The sequence below is a fragment of the Leptinotarsa decemlineata genome, unplaced genomic scaffold (assembly GCF_025532065.1).
Source record: "Leptinotarsa decemlineata unplaced genomic scaffold, Ldec_3_MD MMD2_tig00000199_RagTag_RagTag, whole genome shotgun sequence".
NCBI lineage: Eukaryota > Metazoa > Arthropoda > Insecta > Coleoptera > Chrysomelidae > Leptinotarsa > Leptinotarsa decemlineata.
Genome location: NW_027412544.1, coordinates 6601275 through 6615114, shown reverse-complemented (window position 1 = coordinate 6615114; position 13840 = coordinate 6601275). Strand labels below are relative to the sequence as shown.

Sequence of the window (13840 nt, the reverse complement as noted above, 5' to 3'; positions counted from 1 at the left end):
ATATTCAGTACGTCCATTGGATATCCATAAGACATGCTTTGCACATAAATTGACCGGCCATCGTATATCCGAAATATCTAAAATGAACGTTAATGAGATATACATCAGATTTCCATGTTTTGTCTACAATTAGGAGATATGTTCGTCTTAAAATATTTCGATAGACCTATATCAATAAATTATAAAATATTACTGGAGTTTTTCTTAACACCAAACCGTTATTTTAACACCTCGACACTTAAGACGCAAGTACCTAGAACAGGTATCTATGGTATAAATAAGAAAAGCTTCGTAAGTAGGATTAGTTTGATCTTCCTCTTAAAGATGATCACTTGGTGATCGAAAAACGTGCCGAGGTGTTAAAATAACGGTTTGGTGTTGGGGAAAAAACTCCAGTAATATTCATTACAACACCAATGGTTCCAAACAGGGCATCACGAATTATAAAATAAGCAAAAATATTGACGTAATAATAGGGACAGCGAAATGATATGTACTATTCCTGCAGACTAGCTTTGAAAGGCTATCTTGAAATACAGCTTTTGTTTTCATGCTGGCCTGCATTTGTAGGTCTGGAAGCCCTAGGGCTACGAAGGAGCGTAGGCCCGAATGAAAAGAAAAATTTTCTCCGTCAAGTCTTTCAAAAATGTATCACCAGAGAAATTGACATTCTTCAATCATTACGCTAATTATTCATATTTTCCATGCAGTAGATTCGTGAATGAATTCCAGTAAATTGCATCAAAAAATTCGTGTTGCTCAACAAACTACTACAATCAAAGAAAGTAAACTTTCACGTCCGGAGATAACTGTTTGAAAGCTATTTTTAGAGTTTTTTCGCCGTGGTGTGCAGGTTTTTATGCCTCATATTTCGTCTACTACTGCGGTAGATGATACAAAAGGCGATTTGGTAACGGTCACAGTGCACGAATTGGGGCTCGAGTTTTTACTTCCGTTACGATGCTGGTATTTGACTACTCATATATCAGATTAAATAAGAAAATATAAAAAAATATAGTATTCATTTATTTAGTTCAAGAAAGGAATAATATCAATTGTTCTCATATAATTATTGTTTTAGATTTACGATTTGAAAAAAAAGGCGAGAGAAATTCTCGAATTGTGGAATTGAACACCGAACTTTCACAACTTCGAGAAAGTAATGCCACCTAGATAATCGATCAAATAAAAAATTGATAGTAAATGAGAAATTGCAATTAGGCCTTACTGATATATCGATATTTCACGGATTGGATGGAACAAATATGAATATATTGTTTTTGATATTCAAGAACAATATTAATATGTTCGCGCAAGTATTGTTGGTAAAAATGCGAAAAATGACTCTTCGGAAAACAAATTGCTGAAATTTGGATATTTTTCTATCTCTACTCTGGGAAGCCCTCTTTTGTGGAGGCCCCCGCGCAGTAAGCGCAGTAAGCATGCATGGCCTCCCGCAAAATTTTGAAAAAATTCTTCAGAGAAATGAAGGACAAATCTTTTTATGAGAGTAATGATAATTTTCTGTCTGTTTTTATAAAATCACGTGGTAACATCAACCACTGGATACATATATACAGAAGTGGTGATTTCTTCATATTTTCAGAGGATACATTAATTCTTTGGCTCAATAAATCAGAGCCCTTGAACCATATTACTGAATTAATATTTCTGATGAGGATATGGCAGAACACTGCCGAAAAACAAACACTTACATCACGACGGACGTTACGTCAAATATTCTTGAAAATTTTCTTAGGGATAAAACTGTACATGCTTTCTGTTGTTCATCAACAGAACCACGTTGAAATTAATTGGTCCAGTCAATGACCATTTTCCAATATAGTTTTGCCAAACAGCACTGAAATTAATAAAATTTGGCAAAGTGGACCCTGTGAGGTGGGCTGTTTTCACCCTAGAGATGGATGCTACCCTTTTTTGAGATGGAAAAATGTTTCATTAAAGTCCTGGTTCGGATAGATTTACTAGTTCTGAGCAACTTTTGTTCCATGAAGTTTTTGTGGAAGTCAATGTTTTTCGACTTATTCGAAACTGAAAATATCAAGTTTTTAATTTTTTGAGCTATTTCGAAGGCAAGGCAATTTTTTGAAAGGTTACAAAAATGATCTTTTCACTTCAAGCTCATATTTTCCAAACCTATAAGCACTACAAACTCGTCAAACGTCTAGAACATATTACAAGTACATAAAGAAAGTGAATTCAGAAGTGGTAATCGTTATTTTCGATTGGGATGTTACTTAAGGAGTGATGTTCACTTTTTTGTAGACAAAAAATAGGGATCAACATAATTCTTGTCATAACTTGCCCAATTTGCAATTTGTTTATTTTATTTTATTTATTGATTATCCGTTTGACATTTAAGTATGTATAAGATTTGTCCAGCAATGAAGAACACATGAAAACGCAGTGTCCGTATCAATATAAAAACACTCTAAAAAATTAACACATAATATAAAATACAATACAAAAGAAAACTATTTTATGATATAAAAAATTCATCTAGGTTATAAAAACAACTATCAATTAAATACTTTTTCAGATTTCGGGTAAATTCATTAATTTTATTGAGCTCCTTAATGTCTTTTGGTAACTTATTAAAGATATTTGAGCCCTTCACATAAGGTGAATTAGAAGTAACTTTATATTTACAATACTGTATGTGGAAGTTATATTTTTGACGAGTAATCCTACTATATATGATTTCATTGGTGATACATTTATGTTTGTTTTACAAGACAAAAATTGACAATTCGAATATATACATGCTGACAAGAGTTTAAATGTTAAATTGTCTAAATAAACTTCTGCAAGAGGCCCTTTTTGAGGCTTTGACCATTATTCTCAAAATATACTTCTGCACAACGAATACATTTGATATCACCATGGGAAGATTGCTATCTTCTCCGGCCAGAAAAGTAAGAATTTCTGGAAAAAAAATGGCTGGCAAGCGCGGGTAAAGTACTTCGGCCTTCTAATAGACCGTAGGCTCATTTGAAACCCGCACATTATGTACGTCAAATTTAGGATCGAGGGTCGGATTGCAAGTCTGTATCCTCTGATCAAGAGAAAGTCAAAAATGAGCTTGAAAAACAAGATTTCCCTCATGTCCATCGTTAACGGACGAATAGCATTTTCATCCATCCCACCCCAGCCAGGTAGGGGTACCCCGTGAAGGGTGTACTGATGTCTGAGGACTTCATACCGCCATCCCCTCAGTCATGAACTCGTTGGTCCTTCTCGACAATAATCAGCTGAAAGGGTAAGGGAGCTGGACTCCAACCTGATTGAACTGAAGATGACTTCCCACATTTGATATCGAAGTCGAGTTCCCCCACATACATATGCCATGTCTCAGTCTGGAAGCTACTTGAGCATGGTATAGTGCCAAAAGTGGCTGATCTGTCAAGATATCTGCCTACTAGATACTTTTATGAAAAATTAAAATGAAGGGTTTTTTAAATCATTTAAAAAAAGATCTGTTAGTTTCCACAGAAAAATGCGTTGTTTTTTGCTATTACTTCGTGTGTATTGGGTCTACAGACAACATAAACCCACCATTATTTATGTAAAGAGTGAGGTGGGGTTCAACCTGCGAGGGTTCATTGTGACTCACAACTTTTCTGATTAAAAAATTGTATCCGGAATTTACTCATCTTTGTAAAAGGTAAGTAGAAACTATATACAAATGTTTGTGTGAATCGGCGCTATTTGTCGAAATTATAGAGTATCGCTGTATTTAACCTTCAATAGTTGGACTATATGAAGTGATTACAGAGCAGTTTTCGAGTGTTACTTCTCATCAGTGCAGAGCAGATCTAACCAGCATGATATGCCGATATTGTCGATGAATGTTTTCGAAGTTGTAACGCTAAGAAAAAAATTTAATCGGAATAATGCGTATAAAAATATACTGTCTAATGTTTATGTTTTTATTCTTTCCATTATTTGTGTTTCTCATGTACCTTAATATTTTATTTTCAATATAATAATATGGTTGTACACTTTCCAAATAAAAATATATTCTTAAAATAGAATATTGTTGATGATTGATTGATTGATTGATTGAAAAACTCAAAAACAGCAATTCAATTCCACTGCTGGCAATTCAATTTCCTTTATCCTTCAACGATTTTCAACAACAATATAGAAGCCAATATAGTTCCACTGAAGTGATATGAAAATATTCAACCTCATGGAGAGACAGTCGGGCTTTCTGATCGGTCAGGGACTCTTGCCAATAATTAATATTTTTCATGGGAACGTGTCTATTAATATTTGATGTGTTTGACATTCATTTTCTTTCGTGTATCAGTATCTCGGACGAGACACTGTAAAACAATCCCAAATTTGTCAGAATAATCTAAATGAGAGAACGGAAAGGGGTGTCTTTCCGTTCCGAAGAAAACCTCAGATTCAGACGTGAATACAACCATCATTAAAAGTTTTACGTTGATGATCATCTGGATCCTAAAGAGACAGAAGAGAAAACTCTACAAATGACTGTATAAGTAGGTACGCAGAGTCTTAATAATTGCTGGCTATGAGGTAATAACTTGGATGACGCTTTCCCAATTAATTCGAATGATGCTTGCCGATGAACTACTTTTGGCATCAACGAAGAAAAATGACGAAACTCCTTTACATCGAATATAAGGCATGTGGTGGGACGCTGACAATAATAATTTTTCATTTAAATTCGAAAAATCTTAGATTTGCAAACGGGCTCCTACGGAAAGAAACGTTCTAAGATCTTTGATGTCTGGTTTTAATATGCTAGGTTTGATCTACCTCTTCACTATGAGGGGAAATATTCTAATGAGGGATATATGGACCTACAGATTTCCTAGAAAAATGGATGAGAGAAATCGAGAACATCTCTGAAATAAAAATTTCCAGATGTTACAGCTACTTTATACCTTCAGCTATAACTACCGAACTTCACACATTTTGCGATGACAGTGAGAAGGCGTTCGCTGCAGCAGTATATCTTTGAGTTGTTGGAGCTGAAGAAACCGACGTTTCCCTTATTTCGGCAAAACTAGAGTCGCTCCGTTGAAATCAGAGTTGCCAACCGTAGCGAAATTCTGCTACCGTAGCGGAATTTACTCGACGGACGCGGCGTAGCGGATTTGAACATAAAGTAGCGAAACTTTCTACAAATAATCAATATTGAAAAAAATATGGAAGAAGAAGGGGCGGTGGACAGAGCGTGAAGCTGACAGCTAAGAATTGAATGTACAGTCAATACGTTATAGTCTTAGTAGCTGAGGCCATTACATGATGAAAGAGAAGAAGAATATTTTTGGATATTTTCATTACAATCATAAACCACATAACCTCCAATATATTGGAACTAAAAGTGTCGACCCCATAATCGTAGGTATCGACTGTCTCGAGTATTATGAATTATATGGAACAAATTACAGTGGAAATGAAAGATAGCTAATCTGTTTGTAGCTCGAGCGAAAGAGTTACCGCAGTTAAAATTGGCGGGAACCGGACATGTTCAAAAAAATACAAAAAGTCTCGAAAACGAACTTTTTCTCATCATTCATCGTCTGATGCCAACTTGAAAGGATGGATTAGACCTGTAGCGAATGATCGTTTATGAGCTCAGCGAGACTATAGGTACGTACGTGAACAAATTGATATTTATTTTTATGTTTCAAAATCATTATTTCAAACTAAGAAATATTTGTTCGAGACGACAGCTTTCAAAAATTAACTGCTGTAAATTTAGAAAATTAGGTACCACTGAGTTGTGCGATTGAAAATTAGCATGAACCTGATTCCTGACATTAGTTACAGTTCAGATTTGTGGTATCTGAACGGTACATAAACTACAAACTGTAAGTTCTATAGTATTCAATTTTTAAGAGGACGCATGCGCAAACTGATTGCATCAGATATACAAGCGTAGCGGAATATGAAGCAGTGTGGTGGAATTTTGATTCATGTGTAGCGACTTTATAGCTCATCCAGTTGGCAACACTGGTTGAAACCATTATCTATACCCAGGTTGGAACATCAGACGGCGGTCATGGCAAGTCAGCTTTTTCAGCTGATGAAAAAAGAACTAGGCATTCCTATCAATCAAATATTTTTTGGTCCGACTCAAGATGCATTTTCAACTGGATAAGAGGTGATGGAAGAAACTATAAACCGTTTGTATCCCATCGAATAGAAGAATTACATGATCGAACGGAAGTTGAAGATTGGTACTGGGTTCCAACTGAATATAACATTGCAGATGAAGCAACAAGATGGGAGCCAGGAGAGAAAATAATTTCAGACCAATGGTTTTCTAGGCCTCACTTTCTCAGACAGTCCAATGAACTTTAGCCGTGCCAAAAAGACAACATTAAATATTCATGTGGATTGGATGTTGAACTGAAGCAAAAAAATTTGTAACATATCTGTTTATTAGGAACTATGAAAATTGTTTACCAGATTGATTCGTTCTACAGTTTGGTGCTTGACATTTATTAACATTCCTAAAAACAAGAAAAGACTTGAACCCAATTTAATAAACGAAATAATACATTTTGCTGAGGAAATTTGGGTACAGTGTGCACAACAAAAGAGTTTTCCCTCAGAGATATGCTGCCTGACGAATGGAAAACCTTCAAGTGGAAGTAGTAAGCTTGCCAGTCTATGTCCTGAACTAAGAAATGGAATTATGGTTCTGACTGGCTGAACGAATGTGTCGAAAGAGTTGTTAAGATATGTTAGTCCACCAGCTATACTGAGTCAAAAGCACTATTTCACGAAATTACTTATGCAGCATTATCATGAGAAATATATTCGTCGAGGAATGGAACTGGTACTGAAAGAACTCAGACAAAAATACTGCGTGATTCATAGCTGAGCAGCAGTTCGAACAGCATTCTTCAGATGCCTTAAATGCAGAATTGAAAGAAGTTAACCAATGGCCGGACAAATACCAGAAAGAGAAATCAGACCATTTGTCAATGCAGGAATGAACTACTTCAGACGAAATTTTGTAAAAATTGGTAGAAAAAGAGAGAATAGGTGGAGAGTTCTGTTCACCTGTCTTGTAGAGAAAGCCATCCATTTTTAAAAAAGCCCATAGCCTCAATAGAGACTCAACCATTCAAGCAATATTGAGAATAGCTGCAAGAAGAAGACAATCTCACGTTATTTTTTGCGATAATGGGATGAATCTAAGAAGTGCAGCAAAGGAAACACATCAAGCCATCGAGAACATAGAATTTTCCAGTATACTCAATTGTATGTCTGCAAGTTTATCCCTCCTTCTTCACCCCACATGGGGGGAACTTGGGAGAGATTGATTGGAACAGTGAAAAGAACTCATGGCAACGTTCTCCATGATCAGAATCTTCAAGAAGAAATACTGCAAAATTTTATGTCGAAACAAGATGTTCTAAGTTAAACCAACTTGAATTCAAAAAAACAAACGTATTTCAACCGGTGGATGATGGAGTAATCTGCATATGTAATTCAAGAAAGTTTTGTATGAATTGATTGAAAATATGACGATGCGAAGTAGGGACGGGTCTCCAGTAATAGATTGCAAGCCCATGCTAAATTTTTAGGTCATAATATGATACCTCTTAAAAATGTATGATATTTATAACACTGAAGTGATAATCTTGGAATATTCTTTTTTGAACATGAAATGAAATACTTAAAAGCACTGAATATGATTCGGTAAATCGTAGAAGCATCCTGTAAACTTCCTCTGATGCGTATTATGAGTTGATACTGCCGAATAATTATCAGTAGGTTTCCATTAATAATGAGGCATTTAGCCCTGGAAAATAATTATCATTGATAAAAAGTAGCATGCAGTTGAATTTGTTGATTTTCATTCGAGTAAGGCCACCAATTTCATAAAAAAGCAAACCACAAAAAATAATTTAGCCAAGAATTCCTGATTTTAATGTATCTTGCACGATGAAACATAGGGGGACCTAGAATTGTGACAAAAACTATTTCTCTCTGCCGACAATAGTTAGCACTTTTACTGCTTAATTTTATAGACGCGCAACTTGACTTAGTACGTCACACGAAAAGCGGTTGCGTGATTATAACGACTGCGTACAAAAAATACGAAAAGTAAGTAAGTTTCTGAAGTTATATCGTTTCTTGATACATGTGCATTATTCTGTTATTTTTCCTTGAGTTGTATGATTATTCACGTCTCAAAGCGTTGCGCTAATCTTTTGTGTTCAAATCTTATTTAGAAAATATGAATTATTATTCGGACCAAGTCGTCATTTTGAGAACCCTGTAAAAATGTGTCGTAACAGTCCGACAAATTTTTACAGAAGAGGTGGAGAATATATGAAGTGACTATTTGTTAACATGTACAGCATCTAATTATGGGCTAACTAAAGAAATTACAGTCATCGCATATCAGTTAGCCAAAAAATATAATAAAATAATTCCAGAGACAGAGGAGCGAAATGAAAAAGCAGAAGAATTATTTTGAGACCTCAACGAAATAAGGGGATCAATATTCTTATATAGGCTAGAATGTGAGTCAGGGCTATGCCCTGACTGTATGGTATGTGAGATCGAGACCAAGAATATTATACGAGGACAATTTAATGTCTAGTAACTACTTTCAGACATGGTAGGGTGATTCCATGTTATATGCCAGATATCGATGAGATATCACATGTAAGAATAGGAAGATCCCAGGCATGATGTGTTTCATCTTCTTGAGTACAAAATGTTCTCAAACGTGCACAATTTGATCCTTAATATTTCCCTACTCGTACCCACTTTGTCCTTGAGACATTTGCAGGACATCATGGGAAAGTCCTAAGAAGCCAGAAAATGGTAACATTTCTGTTGCCCAGTGGCAAGTCTGATACACCCAGCGACATCCTACGAACAAGAGGAGACCTGTCGAGGAGAGAACTGCTTCAACAAAGCAGGAATCGGCTCAAAACAATTAGAGAGTACACCAGAACAAAAAAATGATGTAGAACGGATACGCAGACAATACAATAAAGAGACAGAAACAGCTCATCATATTTCATGAGAATATGAGCCACTGGATCATAGGAGGAAAGATAGACAACCTACATAATGTCCAAAGAATACGACAGACATCCAACATATAACCTGTACAAACTAGTACAGAAAACCAGATTGTTGCAATGGATATCATGAAACATCAGATGAGGGGAAAAAATTATTAACACATGGGGCGTGTTTACCGGAGAGTTGGATTAAATGAATAAATCAGATGGCTTCCAAGAACAGCAAAACAGAGGGGGGGGCGGCAAATACAGCTTGATATTTTATGTGAATGCCTAGGATCATAGGAGGCAATCAATCTATGGACAACCATCATCATGTGAAAAACATGCGACAAGAACTTCACAGACTAGTACAGGGAACAAGATTGTTGAAATGGGCTTCATCGAAGAGGAGATAAAATGCAATGAGCACATGAGGCTGCAGTTTTTTCTGGTGACTTGAAAGAAATCAATAAGTCCGATGACTCCCAAAAACAATAAAAATATAAGAATGTAAACATTAGCGAACATAGTGACTATATAGGTTCCTTATATCAGCAAGGTCAACCTTATTTACAACTTGCCACCACTTTCCTCCTGTCTTTAGAGTTTCTGTATTCTATTTTGCAATTCCCTCTCCTATATTAAAAACCCTGAACTTGCATATGCTATCTTTTTTTCAGGAAATATTAGTGTTTCATGATAGTAGAAAAAACTGTGTGAAACTCATTTCCCGGGTTTTTTTTCCGTGATCTGCAGGTTTTTATGCCTGAAGTTTCGTCTACTAATGAGATACATATTATCAAAGGCGATAATGATTCGGTCACAGTGCCCGAGTTGGCGCTTGAGTTTTTGTTTCCGTTGTTCCCAACGTAGTAACTACGATGCTGGGTATTTGACTCCGGTTTTATATTATTATCATTAAGCGTGGTTTGGTTTCATTCAATTGGATTACCTGTCCTTGTTTGTGTACCTTCAAGGACAGTTAGCCAGATTTAATTGCCCCTTCTTTTGTATTGGAATTATCCCTGTGTTTTTGAATTTCTACTGCTTCTCTATATACCTACTCTTGAATAGTAATTTTGAGTTTCATCAAGAGAGGCAATAGGAATTCAGAAACACAGGGATAATTTCAATAGAAAAGAAGAGGCAATGAACGGTACACAAACAAGATCGAGTAATCCAATTAAGAGAAACCTAGGCACGCCCACAAATAATAATTTAAAACCAGAGTCAAATACTAGCATCGTAGTTACTGCGTTCGGAACAACGGGAGTAACAACTCGGGCACTGCAACCGTTACTACATCGCCTTTGATAATGTATAACGCAGTAGTAGACGAAACGTCAGGCATACCACCTGCAGACCACGGCCAAAAATATCTTTCACACAGTTATCTTCGGCCATGAAAGTTTATATACATTCTTTGGTCAGTAGAAGAAACTATAAATAATATCTAACATACATTATAGGTTCAATATATCCGTTGATTATAAAAGATCGGAGTCTCATTACTTCCATCGTGAACTGACTATAATAATTATGGCCTCGGACAGAGTGTGATGGTGAGAGTTTCTCCCGGTGAGAGTTTCTCTCAGTGAGTGACAGTCAGGTTTCAGAGAGTTAAGGATGAGACAGGTGAAAAATAAATGTTTCAATGTTTGGGGTAATGTTAGGTTACAAAACATACAAAGTTCATTCAAATCAACATGATAGTGAATATTTTTATGCGTTATTCTCAGTTCTCTTTCGACTAAGAGAGTCGTAGTTATGTAATAGTTCTAATTGTATGTATGGAACAATTGAAGGACAAAATTCCTATTTAATTGCCATTTAGGAGAAAAAGATAATTATAGACTTTCTTGAATCCACTTTTTGAAAACCGCATTATTTTGGGTTTGTTGGTATTGACAGATAGCGCATTTAGGTCAGAATATTCTTCAATATTTTTAGTTTCCTAGAGAAATCAATCGGTGAGTCGCCTAGTATAATTAGATCGTCAGCGTACAGTAAGATAACTATGTCAGTCTGACTGTCTACATGTATTCCTCATGCGCCACGATCGCGGAAAAAAATCCATAAACTGGGGCTGAGTGAATCCCCTTGTAGAATCCATAAAGAAACATAGAATTCCTTAGTCAGCTGTTGGTTGGCTTTGATTATGAACGTAGCAATGTTATAAAAGTTTCTCAGTTTGTAGGAAAACCTGATCCATTTTGAATCAGGATCTGAGTGGCATCATACTGGTGATAATTTTCGGACGACCATCAGAACATTTCTGGTGACTTTTTGGACGTATCCTTAATGTGGCACGAAAAATAATTTCCTTCTGGCAACCCTGACGTGATACTTAACCTCAATACGTGTTAATAACCTCAAAAAGTGAAAAACAGAAAATAGGATTTTTGTGTAAACCTGTTGCTATGGCCATGAAAACATCAGTTACGAACATAAACGTCCTCGACATATTCCAAGATAAACAACTCGTGAAAGTTTGTGCCCCTATGGTTAGATATAGTAAACTCCAATTCAGAAACTTGGTGAAACGTTATGACTGTGACCTAATGTTCACCCCAATGATTTTAGCAGATTCATTTTGCCACAGTGAAAAAGCTAGACAGAACGAATTCACAACTAATGCATTAGATTCGCCAGTAATTATTCAATTTGCAGCTAATACTGCTCATGATTTTGTTGGAGCGGCATATTTGGCATCGCCATACTGTAATGGTGTCGATCTAAACTGTGGGTGTCCCCAGAGTTGGGCAAAGGAACAAGAGTTGGGTTGTGCAATGTTGAAAAAACCAGAGCTTATATATGATCTTGTTAGGCAGTGTAGAAACCGAATACCAGCACCATTTTCAGTAAGCGTCAAAATAAGACTTTTGAGTGATATAACTGAGACAGTTGAAATATGCAGGCAATTGGAAAAGTGTCATATAAGTTTTTTAAATGTACATGCTCGTACAACAAATCAGCTTACTGGTCAAATTGACAAATCAGGTCTGAAGTTAATAAAAGATTCTTGCAAAATTCCTTTAGTAGCTAATGGTGGTGTAACATCTCTAGAAAATTGTTTTGAGTTACAAGACTACACCGGCTGTGATGGAATAATGGTAGCCAATGGAATCCTATCCAATCCTACTTTATTCAGCGGTACTTGCTATACAACTAAAAATTGCATTCAAGACTGGTTGAACATATGTTACAACAGCACATTGACGATGCAGAGCTATCAAGAAGAATTAGCCAAACCTAAACTGACTATCTCTGAAAAACCTAACAATCTGACGTTTCAGTGTTTTCATCATCATTTAGTTTTTATGTTGGAGAAAGTTTTGCCCAAACGGCAGAGACACTTTTTTAATAGTTTGAAAACATTCAGTAGTGTTTTGCAGTTTATAGAAGAATATTTTGGATTGAAACCAATGTTGTTTGAGCCTGAAATGTTTGTAAAAACTGTTTCTCAGAATATGGATTATACAGATAGAGATTTTATGTATAAGGAATTGAAACCAACTGAAGCTGAAGAACAAGAATATATTGGCAACAGTTACAATTCTGATGGTCAATATTTCAGCAGTAAAATTTCTTCTGAAGACTGTGATTTGACAGAAATATTTCTGGAAAATGGATAAAGTCTGACAAATTCTACATGTCTTACATTAATTAATGAAAGGCTATTCCAGTCTTAGAAAAACTAAGAGTGCTGAAAGAAATAGAAAGACTATTTTGCAGAAAAAAATTATTTTACTAGTATTTATATTTTAATAACTATATCCATAATTTATTAATTTCCAGAGATTTTACTGCATTAATTTATTTTCTTTTTCCACTTAAGTATGTCCTAAATTTGTTGTTTGCAATTGAAAATAAAGTTTAGTAAAACTAGATATTTGTTTTACCTTATGATATGCTAGGCTCTGCTAGAGAATTGACTGATACCTACTTGATGAAAATCAATTATAACATACCTGAATATGTTATAACTCCCATCTGTTCTGTTCTCAAAAATATCAAGATCCCTTTTTTTAGAAAAAAAACAGTTGAACACAATCACTGGGGATTTTATGGGATGTGTATCTAGCAGCACAGATATATCGATAAGCCAAAAAAAAAGAAATAAACAAAAATGCCAAGAGAATTATATGTATCTCCATCTGATCATACTTTACCTCTTCATGAAAAGTTTTCCATATCTGTATGTTTCAATGAACAGAAAATTTGTGTTTTATTGATTTTAGCTAAAAAAATTATGTGCGAATTAAAACCTATAATGAAACTATTGGTTACCAAATTCAATCAATCATAAACTAATATGAATTTTGCTCGATGGTGAAATACTTTTGTTTTTGACAACGTAGAAAACCATTACTGTGATTATTGAACATTTGAAAATAGTCGGTTAAACATGAATAATTGATTTCAAGAGATAAATGTCTACTGAAATGAACCAAATTTAAATTAATTAATACCGTAGAAAAATTGGGTGTAAAATAACTAATCCTGATTTTTACTGTAAATTAATGCATTGCATATATGAAGGTTATTTCCAAATTAGCATAAAAAACTTTCCCAAAATAAAGAATAGAAAAATTTGACTCATGATTCCCTTACTGAGACAACAATATATGGAAATTTACTAAAGTTATTCAACAGCTCTAGCAAATCTGATTTGAATATTGGTATGCTATCAATTTGTTTCTGAAGATTAGATACCCTCTTACACGATATCCATGGACCAATTAATGAAAATATCAATAATTGCTGCTAGAGAGGACTACTGATAAAATTACATCTGGATA

The 13840-nt window shown here is 35.2% G+C and overlaps 1 protein-coding gene across 1 annotated transcript; it reads left to right on the top strand.

The window, feature by feature from the left end:
* Nucleotides 1-11206: 11206 nt before the first annotated feature.
* Nucleotides 11207-12926, top strand: Dus4 (Dihydrouridine synthase 4). Its single transcript, XM_023164829.2, has one exon. It carries the CDS (start codon nt 11459-11461, stop codon nt 12671-12673), a length of 1215 nt encoding a protein of 404 aa, XP_023020597.1. The 5' UTR covers nt 11207-11458; the 3' UTR covers nt 12674-12926.
* The last annotated feature ends 914 nt before the right edge of the window (nt 12927-13840 follow it).